This window comes from Plutella xylostella, chromosome 14 (genome assembly GCF_932276165.1).
Source record: "Plutella xylostella chromosome 14, ilPluXylo3.1, whole genome shotgun sequence".
NCBI lineage: Eukaryota > Metazoa > Arthropoda > Insecta > Lepidoptera > Plutellidae > Plutella > Plutella xylostella.
This window is the reverse complement of record NC_063994.1, coordinates 4504708-4517602: the sequence shown is the minus strand read 5'-3', so window position 1 is coordinate 4517602 and position 12895 is coordinate 4504708. Positions and strand designations below refer to the sequence as shown.

Sequence of the window (12895 nt, the reverse complement as noted above, 5' to 3'; positions counted from 1 at the left end):
CTGAGGAAAAAAAACACTATCGTCCAATGATACTGAAAAAACAGTGATCTCCGATAGTGCAATTTGCTCTACAAAATTCTATCTTGTAACTTGTACATAGTTAGTCTAGTAAATTGAATCATCAGTTCGAAGTGAATAATTACTAATATAATATAATGAGTTCATACGATTATATAGTGCAACATTCACGGTACCATGTGAAATGTAATTTGTGCAATGTCTTTCTTACAAGCAACGACCAAAACATCGAGACTCATGTTGAGGGAGGAACGCACTCTGCCCACTACTTAACAAGGCTGAAGATTCAGAACAACATTGTCGTTTACGAGTGTGAAGACCACGATAAGTTGAGATGCGTTATTTGTGACGAGTATTTCTCTTACTCCGACAATATAGACTCGGTGACAGAACACATTGAAAGTTATGAGCATGAGCAAGCTATGGGAGAGATAGATCAAGCTATCAGTGGGCAATACCTCGATCTACCAGTTGTTGGGTCCAGGCTAGTACACTGCACCATTTGCGACTGTAAAATCGGATTTACTCTGAACTGTATTACGGAACACACAGAGGGCTTAAGACACAGAAGCGCATTGGCCGATCAATTACGAAACGATAACGGCATCTTTAGGTATGCTAATAATGACGATGACTTATGGTGTAAGATCTGTAATGTTGTCATTGATAATGATCTAGATTCAATCCTGGACCATGTTAACAATGATGCAGACCATGAGTCTATTCTGGAAGAGCTGGAAAATGTGGTGGAAGATGAGGATATTTCATTGGAGAAGTTTCTTTCTGAATTGAATGAAGATAAAGCATACTGTAAAACATGTGAGGTGTATGTGCCATGTAATGTCCATAACTTAACAGAGCACATTGAAGGATGCAGGCACAGCCGATTGAGAGAGGAAGAATAGTGTTCTGTTTATTTGGTTTGAGCTTAATTTGACCAGTTTTTTTATACTTAAGTATACTTAATCTTTTATTTTTATCGAGAGTTTGGTACACTTGATGTGACCAGGTCACTCTTGTAGGTTGACCAGATTTAGAACTAAAGCTTCCATATAGATAGGTAATTAAGGTACTATAAATGTTAAACTGACTCCTGTAGGTAGGTAGAGAGAGTTTTTATGAAGCATACTATCCTAATGGGACCTAATATTATTTTATAAGTAGTTTATTTCCAAAATGTCACATTTAAATTAAAGATAGTTTATTACTTAATAGTTAAGTACTAAACTTTATTTTTTAGTGACTCTTAAAATACAGTTTACCTACTCTTCTACTACTTACCATTAGAATTTTATTATAACTTGATAAATGTTGTGTTTTGTTTGATGTTGATTTTTAAATTTTATTATTCATAGTTAAGTAAGTAACTAAGTATATTTAGCATGTTTGTACCTAGGTACTTACATTTAATTTTAAAAGTTATTCTAGTAGTTAGGTAGGTATGAACCTACCTACCATATTTTTTTTCTGTTTTTACAAGGGGAAGTTGAGATTAATTTTTTTTGAGTGAAAGTCAGGTACGCAGTTGTGTACCTTGTAAGTAGTTAGGTACCTAGGTAGATTTATGATATCTTTGGGTGCATTCAGAATACAATAACAATAAATACCAAATAGCCGACCAATGATAAAAAATTTGAAAAAAATTGTTAGGTACCATATTCGGTAGGTAACAAAGGTCGCCATAAATGTAGTTTAACATGATGACTACTATTTCTTATTCAATTGTTATAGGTAACTACTTACCTATTATAGGTAGTTGCCTAATTATAACTTTTGACATTGAAACTGATTAAACAATATTTTATTCTAACCAACTGCATTTTTTTTTCATATTATGTAGTTAATTACCTTCCTACAAAAACATAAAAAATACACAAAACAATGTGGTTCAAAGAACGTAATAGTTCTGAAGTTGGCAGCGATACAAAGTCCTTGGTAGGTACCTACCTTTTGTACCATCGAAGTTTTGTACCTTGTCAAACTAACAAAACAGATCCAAAAGTTTTGCAACCTTTTCATTCATTCAAAGATTGATAGATGGTTCCTGCTTTCTACCAATATCAGAACACAAGTTGTTTGAAGAAACTGCACCCAAGGCCCAAGGACATTTAATTTTTATAAGTACAGTTCTCCCATATTAATAATGCGCATGCAAATCTTCGCAAACTGTCGTATTCCCGGAAACACCCGAATCATTGAATCGTAACAAAGCACTTGCATTTTGATCCTTGTTCGAAAGAAATAGTAGTCAATATCATGTGACACATAATCGAAAACAATTTGGGCGGTTGGTGGCTGTCACCGATCAGTCAAGGGTCTCAAGGTCAAGATCAATGTTACTTTTGTGGAATTATAAAGAGCTGCAATTACACATCGTTCTTGTTATTTTTTTCAAATGTGAATTTAATTTCAACTTTAATTATTTTTTCACGACGCCATATTATGAGGCACATTTAAGAATAAAATATACGTCACATTGATAGACTTCACTTTGCCAATAAAGCCACACCCAAAAGACCAAGTTTGTAATTGTAATATTATTCTGAATGATCAGCGCTGTAAATACTTTTGAACTGAGATTTTAATGTAAACATTTTTATTAATGTGAAATAATCAGTGCTGTAAATACTTATGAACTGAGATTTAAAAAAATTAATGTAAACCTGTGTTTGAAATCCATTTCTCCTTATAATATAAACCTTGTGTTATTCAAACCACCATCCATCTTTACATCAGCTTCAGTAAGACACTTACCTACTGTAACATTTTCGAAGTAAATTTTAATAGTATGGAATATTATGAATTATCGAATCAAATTTCGTTACTGATAAATCAATTATCTCTTTTAGCACCAATTACATAATTCTACTAAAATTTCATGAAGAAAATGCACTTAACCACTCTAAATACATAATAGTTTTCTAACGCTCGGGAATACGACCGTTGCCGAACAATGACGAAGATTTCTATGTGCATTATCAATTTTGGGGAACTGTAAGTAGTTAGTTAAGTACCTACTTAACTATATCTTCTATAATATATAATAAAAATGAATTTCTGTTCGTTAGTCTCGCTAAAACTCGAGAACGGCTGAACCGATTTGGCTAATTTTGGTCTTGAAAAAGGTAGGGTAGTGTAGTGTAGGGTAGTGTAGTGTAAAGTAGGGTAGTGTTGTGTAGGGTAGCGTAAGAGGCGGTATGAAGTTCGCCGGGTCAGCTAGTAATAGGTAATATAAAAAGTCCTTGACTGTATAGGTAGTAGGTACTCTGGGTAGGCAATCAACACCAAGTCCCCGACACAACCCAGTTTATGCAGTCCTTGTCTTAGGGTAAGTTCCCCTTGAGCTCATGGGCGGAAGTCAGGTGGGAGTGGAATAAAGAAAGTTCTTGGCGGTAAGTATAAATGTTACTAAGTTTACTGACCCTTTATTCTATGTTTAGTAGACTACTCAACTCATGAGTCATGAGCATAGACTAAGTATATACTAAGTCTATGGTCATGAGCATGACGTGCAATCACATTATGACAGACCTAAATATACCTCAGCCCGCACGTGGACACCTCTACATATATGTAGAGAAGTACTTATTAGGTATGTTCAGTATGTTCCTTCGTTGAACGGATCCTTAATTCCATTTGCATTGCAGAAAATTAAAGAATATGCTTAGAACAATAACGACGTTTCGCCCCGGCTTCCGTTTTGGTTAGTTATATTTGACATAATACCATAGCCGTAGTATTTTCTACTCTATGTACCACAAGGTCAAACCAAGCCTTCATCTTATCGATTTTCCATTTTTCCAATAGCAAAAAACCAGTAAAACCACAGAAAAAACTAAATTTAACTCAAGTGCACCGAAACTAAAATACATCCTAAAACTTAATATTCATTAATAACTGTGAACTGAGCTATTATTCCGTCAACACATCGGCCAACGCTTGCCAACCATTGAAAGTTTAAAGTTAGGTAGTATCGATCGGTAAATTTTCACTGGCGCTACAATGAAGACTGGGCACAACGGTATCGTTAACGATGCCCAAGGCCGGGTGAAGTGTGTGTTCTGCGTAGTGCAGATACCAAAAGCATTCAGTTGCATTGAACAACACATCCACGGCTCGAAGCATAAGGAAACTTTGGAGATTATGACCGATAATGGAATTTTCCACAACGAAGACAACACCATGTACTGCAAGCCGTGCAAGACCATCCTGAACAATGATGAGTCCGCCTCGCAGCACGTGGACGGAGACCAGCACTCCAATTGGATTGCCGCCATCGAGGACCTCATTGGCGGGGAGTTCATCAACTTGGACTCATACTTGTGCTCTGCGAAGTATGAGGAGGATATCCGCTGTGACCTCTGCGAAACTGCATTCCCTTTTACCCTGGCTCTGCTTGAGAAGCATGTGAACAGCCATGACCACCGAGTCCATTTGGCCGAGAAACTGAAGACACTGAATGGTATATTTCCTGTTGAGAACGGAGAGGAGGTTTGGTGTAAGTTGTGTGATGTATACATAGAGAACAAGGTGCAGGCCATACTGGACCACATTGACGATGATGAGCTGCACATGAAGTGGTTCGCGTCCATGGATGACATTATTGAAGATCATGATATATCGTTGGATGAGTTTCTTTCTGAAGAGCACCACACTACGGCCGAGTGTGGCAAGTGCAACATGGAGATTGACTGCACCACTGAGAATCTGGAAGACCATGTTTTCTCGGAAACTCACCTGAACCAGTTTGATTGAACAGTTGTTTCATTATTGAAGCTTTTTAACTTTAATTTGTTGCAATAAGACTGATTTTGAGAAAGCACTCAAACATTATTTTTGAAACTACAAAATTTTATTACTTGTTTGCTCTCTTTACTTTTAATATGTCTATTGATGTTATTACTAGGTATTATATTATATGCTTAATAGTAACTAGGTATGCATTTTAAAAAGATCTCAATGTTTTATAATATTTATTGTGAATTTACAACAAAAATATATGATTAACAATATTTAACAATGATATAATTTTCTAAATACTTATTACTATTTTCATTTAAATAAAAATGTAATCAAAACTTAAAAAGTTATGAATGTTAGATTGAATTATTTGTTATTAGGTATATTATTATATAAAACAATATGAAATAAACATAATATTCCGAATGCCGAGTGAACTTGTATTCTGAATGTATTTCAAGTATAAAAACACCTTTAAATCCATATGTAAAACCAAAGCTGAAATGTATCACTGTAGTACATTTAAATTACATCTATGTGTCCTTTCAAAATATTTATGTAGTTAGGAAGTATATCTATGTGTAGTAATTACATGTTACTTGCATTGCATATTTAATAAATGTAATAAATAAACAATGCTTTTTTATTTAAATGTAGGAATTTCGCGTTGGGGCGCGCTCAGAGGAAGCGCCACGAAACCTATATAGGTAGGTTTATTCTAGGTATTAACAAAGTACTCTGTGGTATCTATATCCCATGCTACGTTCCTTGATAACGTAGGCATCAGCTGATCAGTAGTCAAATGGATAGTCACTGCAGCCATCTTCCTCAGTATTATCCTCATTCGCTTCTACAATGGTCTGAAGATGTAAATTATCGCCGCCGCTGGATTTCACTCCTATTTGTGAAAATAAATTGTTATAGTGATCGATGACGTTTTGTTTTATAGGCAACGAACTCTCATATTCACATGAAATAGATACCTACCTAGGTATAATATACTTAAGTACCTAATTACCGACCTAGATTCTAGATTACCTATATCAAGCATGGCATTCACTAGTCAAGGCTCGGAATCGATTTAAGCATACAATAGTTTCATAGGCCGATACTCACTTAGCACTTAGCTTACTTTATGAAACTCTATGGTAGTTAGAGTAGGTAGGTAGGTAGAAAGTATGAAATAACGATTCGACGCGCCATTGCCAAGGCAATCATTATGAATCATAATTGGGCCATTATTTTATTTTGGGTACAATTTGACATACTTTTACAGATATTTTTTTCAAAAATAAACTTCTTATTAATTAACCTTTCAATATTTATTTATGTTAATTAACATTTATATTATTCATTAAATACATTTGCAGCGATGTTTTCTTGCTATTTCTTAAAGTTATTGACGTTTAATCGAGGAACGATGAGAAAAAAATACTACTGCGTTACTTTCATACAAAATTATGTTTTATTGTTAGGAACATATATTTTGGTTCGTAAACATATACCAGATAAAAAGTAAGAAAAAAAACATTAATCTAACAGTTTAAATTACAAAATATTCTCAGTTTTGTTATTCATTCTATAATAAAGTTTCCCACTGCGTTACCAATCAATAAGTTTTAATGCAATACTTTTCGAAAAAAGGACAAAATAATCATAATTTTTTGCTCAAAGTTTTAGAAATAGCTCTAAATAAGGTGAATTTTTAATTATTATATTTAGTTTAACATTCTTTCTAATATAGAGTAGCTAAAATGTTTGTGAATACTCTCAGGAAACGAGGGACAAATAGATAACGCTGTGGTTAATTGGTAACACAGTGGTATCTCAATCACAATCTTTATACTTTCTTCAATTAAAACTAATCATAATGTGAAAAAAACTATCAAACTAAAATTAACAGAACTCTTTGTTTAATATCAAACATTAAAATCGCTGAAAATATAACAACTTAATACTAAGAAATATTTCTCATTTTTTTTGCATATAAAGCCGTTGTTTTTCAGCCGCTGTTTACGCCATTGAGTCTGAAATGTTATACTGTAACAATATAATATGCTCAAATGTTGTATTTTACCATAAATTGAGTAACAGATATCTGAAAACTATAAGAAAAACCCCTGAGTTACTATAGCTACAACTGCGTTACTGAAAAAGTAACGAAGTGTAGCGGTAACGCAGTTGTAAAACAATAACCTATTTGAAGTTAGTACTTAAATGAATACACATACATGGGATATCAAAATGCCCTAATAATTGTTACTAATTATTACATATATTGCATGAAATAAAATAATAAATATCTATAAATCTCACCGTATGTCGCCGGTAACTCAGTGGCGTCACAATAAATACACGCGCTTCTCTCCAGGACTCTCATCCGAAAGACTTGGTCATTTTATCCGTCCCGCTCTCCTTCCTGCACTCCGATACAAATACACAGCCATTCAAATGATCTTAGGTGTAAGAAAGTGAAAAAAAGTTTATTTATGATTGAATTTCCTAGGGTAACCTAGTGTAGGTGTATTTTTGCTTAGGCTTGGGGACTCGGCCAGGAATATTAATTGTCCCATAATATGTTCATATAAAATCATGATTATTACCGTGAAGTAAAGTTTAAATAATGACATATTCGTTATAATATTCAAAAAAAATGTTTCCATTATAATTTTTTACACACGTTGTGCTTGTTTCATATGACTCGCTCCGAGGGACAGACAATTTTTATATGAAAAACAATTGCGTTACCAAAAACAACAACAGAGTTACCGTAATTTGTAAATAAATAAAGTATTTTACATAAATTCATTATATTTTCTGTGGCCGGTGTCTTATTTAATTGCTACAGACGGTAGCTATATTCCTGAATTTCATTATTTAATTTTTAAAAAACGTTTCTTTGTAGGGAACCGATAATGGTCCCTAAAATAAAATAATGGCCCAATTATGGATTACTTATGCAATAACATTTTCTAAATTGCACTTTAACCTACCCTGTAACTGCTGTGACGCCACAGACTGTGCTACGCTGGGATTGGTCGACTCGGTGTTCTGTCGAGCTGCAATTCTGCCTTCGTCCAATGAAATTACAGTTTTAAGGTCGTATATGAGATCCTCTACTTTGGTGTTGGCTGACAGAAGTTTCGCTTGCAAACCGCTGAAATTTTTTGAGGGATTTAACATGTGGTTTGATGAAATTGTTCTATAAGTGGTAAGTAGTGAGGGAGGTATCAAACATGGTTATGGTGAACTTATTGCGATGGGTAGTCGGGGACATTAGACCTACGTATCTTACTTTGCTACTTACTGAATATGTTTGATGTTAACTCTCATTTCATTAGAGAATTTCCTCACTCTCCCAAGTTCGGCTTTCAATCTGATGGTGATGTCGTCTTTGGTACGTTCCTTGGAGGGCCTTCGCTGTCGATCGCCAATCTTTGCCTCTATAGCGGCTATGTGCTTCAAGTTCAGAGTTAAATTCATTTCCGCTGTTATCAGTTCTTGTTTCAGATTATCCCGGTCCTTGGCCATCTACAGGTACAAAACACAAATAAAAGTAGTAAGTTGAGTAGAGGTACCTATGATGACCTAAGTTTTAGGAACTCTACGTAGCATAGGTGAAAAACACAATTTGTCGTCGCGATAAGAGAATTGGTCAGTCAAAATAACACCAGCTTCGAGTGAAAGATACTTAAGTACCTACCAAAAGTGGTTACCCGTCTGAATGGATCTCAATTAAGTACTTATCTTCCATCACGATACATAATATAATAATAATAATCATCATCATCTTCACGACCCATCACATCCCCACTGCTGAGGCACGGGTCTCCTTCCAGTGAAGGAAGGGTTTCAGGCCTAGTCCACCACGCTGGCCTAGTGCGGGTTGGTGAACCCCAATACAAGCAAGCTTGTGCTGAGAAAGTTGTCGGGTAAGTGGACAACCCGACTGTCAGATGTTTTCAAGCTGCCCGAAGGCCTCTGACTAGGTTAAATGACTTGTGCCGATACACAATATACAAACTCCCGGGCAATGAAAAAGTTCCACTCACATAATGACGCTATGCTATCGCATATCGTTCATCAATTAAAACGCTACTTTTCCATTTAGGAGTAATTTGGTGCTTTTCTCAGTGGAACCTTTTCTTTGCCCGTGAGTGTAAATTCTTACTTAACATTATAATAGCTGCCTATATTTATGATGATTGACCACAGAGGTAGTGCCCACCTCATTCTGCTGCCACATCAGCTCTTGCAGCTTGGCGGCGTTGTTGTGCAGGCGCCGGCGCAGCGCCGCGTCCACCGCGCGCGCGTGCGCATCCGCGGCCGTCGACAGCTGCTGCCGCGCGCCACGTATCTGGCGGTGGCGATGGATGGACGAATCATTTTTTTATATATTTTTTTTCTTACTCTACTCTACTGATGTCGATTCTGAAGGCATTGCCTTGAAGGCATAAATTAACTCATCTTCATTATATGCAAAAACGACCGGCGCAACCTCCACCTCCTGTGCAGTCCATACTGAAATTTCGGTATTCAATTCTCTATATAGAAAGAAGAAAGAAAGAAAGAAAAGGATTTTATTTAGTGCTGCACAAATACACCGAAATACAATAAAACAATACAATTTAAATATAAAATTAATAACACAAAAAAAAATGACATAAAAATAAAAACTAAACTAAATTCCTAAAAAATAAAAATAAAACATAACTTAAATATTGGCCAGCCTGTGTAGATGGTGCATCAGCGCAGCGCCAAAAAGGCCCCGAGCTCAGCAATTGCTGCAAGTACAAAATGTACCTGAAGCGCTGATTTTCAGCAGGGACCCAGTTAAAGTCTCGATTGTAGTTTCCGTGAGTCACATATAAATGTGACTCACGGAAACTACAATCGAGACTTTAACCTAATATATAATACATGTAATAAATAAATAAATTAGAAACAGTCATTAAGTAACGAATACTATACATACCTACATCATAGACAAATAACATAATACAATACAAGTATAATAATACATAATACAATAAATACAATATAGGTCATATTCAAGTGCTGAAATTTTAAAAAGATTTTTGCATATGCAGCAGGTATCCTTTAAGTTGGCACTTAAAGGTATTTATGTACCTACCATGTAGCCTTTTTAAAGGAGGGGGGAGGTCATTCCAGCACTTGGACGCCGCATATCTGAAACTGCCTCGAAAGGCGGCTGATCGATGCGGTGGCACGGACAAGCGGACCTTATACTTGTATGAATTGAACGACCATTGCAGTTTTTCATACAAGTATTTTGGGGTCTCACGCTTGACCACTCCAAACAACAACGTTGCAAGATGCAATCGTCTTCGTGCCGCCATTTTGAGCAGATTAGCGTTGTTCAGATATGGCGTCACGTGCGTCCTGGGGGGGATACGGAAGCAGAAGCGCGCACACGCATTCTGAACTCTCTGCACCAGCCGTTCAGATCTACCGAGGAGGCACCCACCGTAGACAACGTCGCAGTAGTTCAGTCTGGACAACACCAGTGACTCACACAGTTTGATCCGCATTTCGACACTGAGGTATATATCAAAATTAATCACATATTTTAGCAATAAAAAACAAGTTTTGTTAAAGAGAATTGAAAGAGTAAAGGATTTCAGTGTGAATAAAACAGCCAGATTAGAGTAGCTGGACAGTTAGACCAAGCCCAAACAAATTGATAGCTACTAGTGTAGACACATTGTTAATCTCTAAATGTTAATATAATTACCTACCAAATGTTAATCTTATGTGTACCTGCTGTCGTGCCGCCATAGCTAGATTCAGTGCTTTCAGACCTGCATTTTTAAGTCGCTGACATCGCTCTTGCCAATTTATGACTGGTGTTGACCTAAAATTTGTAAATAATCGTGATCACCTAATTTTAGGGCCCGCATTCCAATACAGAGTGTATGCACACGAAGCAAGGTTTCAATAAAAACAAACAACAATTTTTTTAAGCAAGGTTTCAATAATTACTTGTGATTAATGTTCAATTCAGACGTGTGCATAGATATAGTCTAACTATAATACCTTGTATAATATATAGTAAATAAATATGTAACATATTTTTTTGCGCAATAAAAGTAGGTACATATTAATTAACCATACAGTATTATGCGTTTCTTGTATAAAATAATGCTTCTGTATGTGCATATACTTGTTTGAAAAAAATCTAAAAATCATTTTGCTTACATCTTTCATATAAAAAGTATTAAAAAGTGGCTGTGACATACGGACAGCAGACATTTCGAATCAATGCCGTTTTTTTGCAACCTAACTCTACAGAACCCTAAAAACCAACCTCTTTCTAGTTTTCGTACACTCACAACCAGTGTCGACTGTGGGGGTTTCCAGACACAAACATTTCTCATCCAACGTCATCGATTTTTCCTTCCTCATGACATCGTTATTTAGGAGTCTTCTAGTTCTGTCGACGGCACTTATTTGTAGTTCTAGAGATACAATCATCTTTTTAAACATCTTCTTCTGGCCGCGTAAATAATCTCGTTCCTACAAGTACAAATAAAAAAATGTATCCACAAGGTGGGGTTTTATCACTGACGTTAATCCAAATAACATTATGAGAAAGTCACTGATAAATTATTAAGCTGTACAGGTATATAAAGTAGTTAGGTACGTAGATATTATGTGCTTAAGCTTCCAGTAGGTACCTATGTACAGCTGCTTTTTTAAAAGTTCTTTAATTACCCCCTCTCCGAAAATAAGGGTTCTATCATGATAACGGATAGGTACATATATACTATGGGCAGTACCTACATTGAGTTCTAACCTCTAATATAGCGGTCTCAACTACATCGACATGGGGAATCAACGCTCCAGGTTTGGTAGCCTTGTTGGAGAAGTCACTGATTTCAAATTCCAACCTTCCGATTATTGCATTGAGGGCTTTATGTTCATGTAGTAGAGCTGCTGTAGCTTCCTCCAGACGTTTAGATAAATCTTGCAGCACCCATTTCCAACATGCCACTTCAGCCAACCTGTAGACAAGTAGAGCTAGACGGAAATCAGCGGGATGATTGCCAACCTTCGCTAGGAGACGGCACTATTGCACTAGAAGAAGAAGAAGTAGACAAGTAGAGCTAGACAAGGGTTTGTCACCGTGGTGAAGCATTTACCAGTCAGATTAGCTTTAGTTGGTGACTGCCCTGAGTGCGCCAGACGTATTTAACGACGATGAGATAGATTCGTGGTTAGCGCACCGAAGCTTAGGTACAACAAAACTGCAGCGCTAACCACGACTCTATATTAAGCGTGCCGATTTCGTGACAATGCTCGTTTAGTGAGGTGACCCTCCCTGGTGATCTAGGTTATTGATGTACATCAATCGAGGAGGCTCCTTGCGTGGACCCCGCTGTTGTTGTTGATTGAAGAATTTACAACAACATGCTTATTTATAGTTATTTATTTCTTATGCTTATAACACACTCACGATGTCCCTTGCCGCGGTAGCCGTATTCGGTTTTCACTGGCGCCTAAAGAATCTAAGTTTGTCCGAATAGAGAAAGAAAGCTGCTCCATCGCCGTTTTGTTTCTGGTTGATTTTCCCGCGCTTATCGGAGCTGGTCCAGCGAAAAGTATGCAACTGACAGATCGGCGCTGGTAACCTTTCTTTCTGAATACGAGTCTCTAATGGTAGCAGCTTTATGCACAGTCCCGAGGTAGTATGCGCAGAATACCACTTACCTATTCTGAATACATTTTCTGATCTCATGTTCATTACATTCATGTGAGAATGCGTTCAGCATGATCAGCTGTTGCGTGTCGTTCACTCGGCGCACAACTTGCGCGTTCAGACTGTCGTGCTTGGCCAGAAGACCCTCGAAGTTCACGGGCACCCCGATGTAACACATTCTAGAACACATGTTGTGGTGATCTAGTTAGTTTGGATCGCGTTTGTACATTTTATCAAATAATTTCGCCTGTTTGGCCTGCCCTTGTTTTGACATGTTGTATAAAAACCATAGATTCATAGATAAAAAAAAAAACATAGATTTATAATTTTAATTTTTATTTGGGTACGGTTTTTTTCAAGTGTTGTTACTTGTTACTTTGTATAAGATAAAAAATATGTTGTTTGAAATGGATTATT

General features: G+C 36.4%; 2 protein-coding genes and 1 long non-coding RNA gene across 3 annotated transcripts; 1 reads left to right on the top strand and 2 right to left on the bottom strand.

Moving 5' to 3' along the window:
* The first annotated feature begins 3793 nt into the window (after positions 1–3793).
* On the top strand, positions 3794–5394 carry LOC125489474. The gene has a single exon (XM_048625434.1). It carries the CDS (start codon positions 4021–4023, stop codon positions 4771–4773), a length of 753 nt encoding a protein of 250 aa, XP_048481391.1. The 5' UTR covers positions 3794–4020; the 3' UTR covers positions 4774–5394.
* A 125-nt stretch (positions 5395–5519) lies between these two features.
* Positions 5520–12696, bottom strand: LOC105380019 (tektin-2). Its single transcript, XM_048625433.1, has 8 exons — positions 12490–12696; positions 11576–11783; positions 11087–11295; positions 10540–10633; positions 8987–9115; positions 8066–8289; positions 7752–7915; positions 5520–5656 (listed from the first exon to the last, which is right to left on the bottom strand). The coding sequence occupies exons 1-8, from the start codon at positions 12666–12668 to the stop codon at positions 5550–5552; spliced, it is 1314 nt and encodes a 437-aa protein (XP_048481390.1). The 5' UTR covers positions 12669–12696; the 3' UTR covers positions 5520–5549.
* LOC125489475 lies at positions 6201–7698 on the bottom strand. The gene is made up of 2 exons (XR_007267029.1): positions 7075–7698; positions 6201–6798 (listed from the first exon to the last, which is right to left on the bottom strand). It is a non-coding gene; the product is annotated as an uncharacterized LOC125489475 (long non-coding RNA).
* Positions 12697–12895: the final 199 nt, after the last annotated feature.

What these genes read in the sequence shown, in the direction of transcription:
- LOC105380019 (XM_048625433.1), bottom strand. Translation starts at nt 12,668, where the DNA reads ATGTGTTCTAGAATGTGTTACATCGGGGTGCCCGTGAACTTCGAGGGT. An exon ending in CTATGGCGGCACGACAGCAG is followed by an intron (nt 9,116 to 10,539) that starts GTACACATAAGA and finishes CGCCACCGCCAG; the next exon opens with ATACGTGGCGCGCGGCAGCA. An exon ending in GTTAACATCAAACATATTCA is followed by an intron (nt 7,916 to 8,065) that starts GTAAGTAGCAAA and finishes AAAAAATTTCAG; the next exon opens with CGGTTTGCAAGCGAAACTTC.
- LOC125489474 (XM_048625434.1), top strand. Translation starts at nt 4,021, where the DNA reads ATGAAGACTGGGCACAACGGTATCGTTAACGATGCCCAAGGCCGGGTG.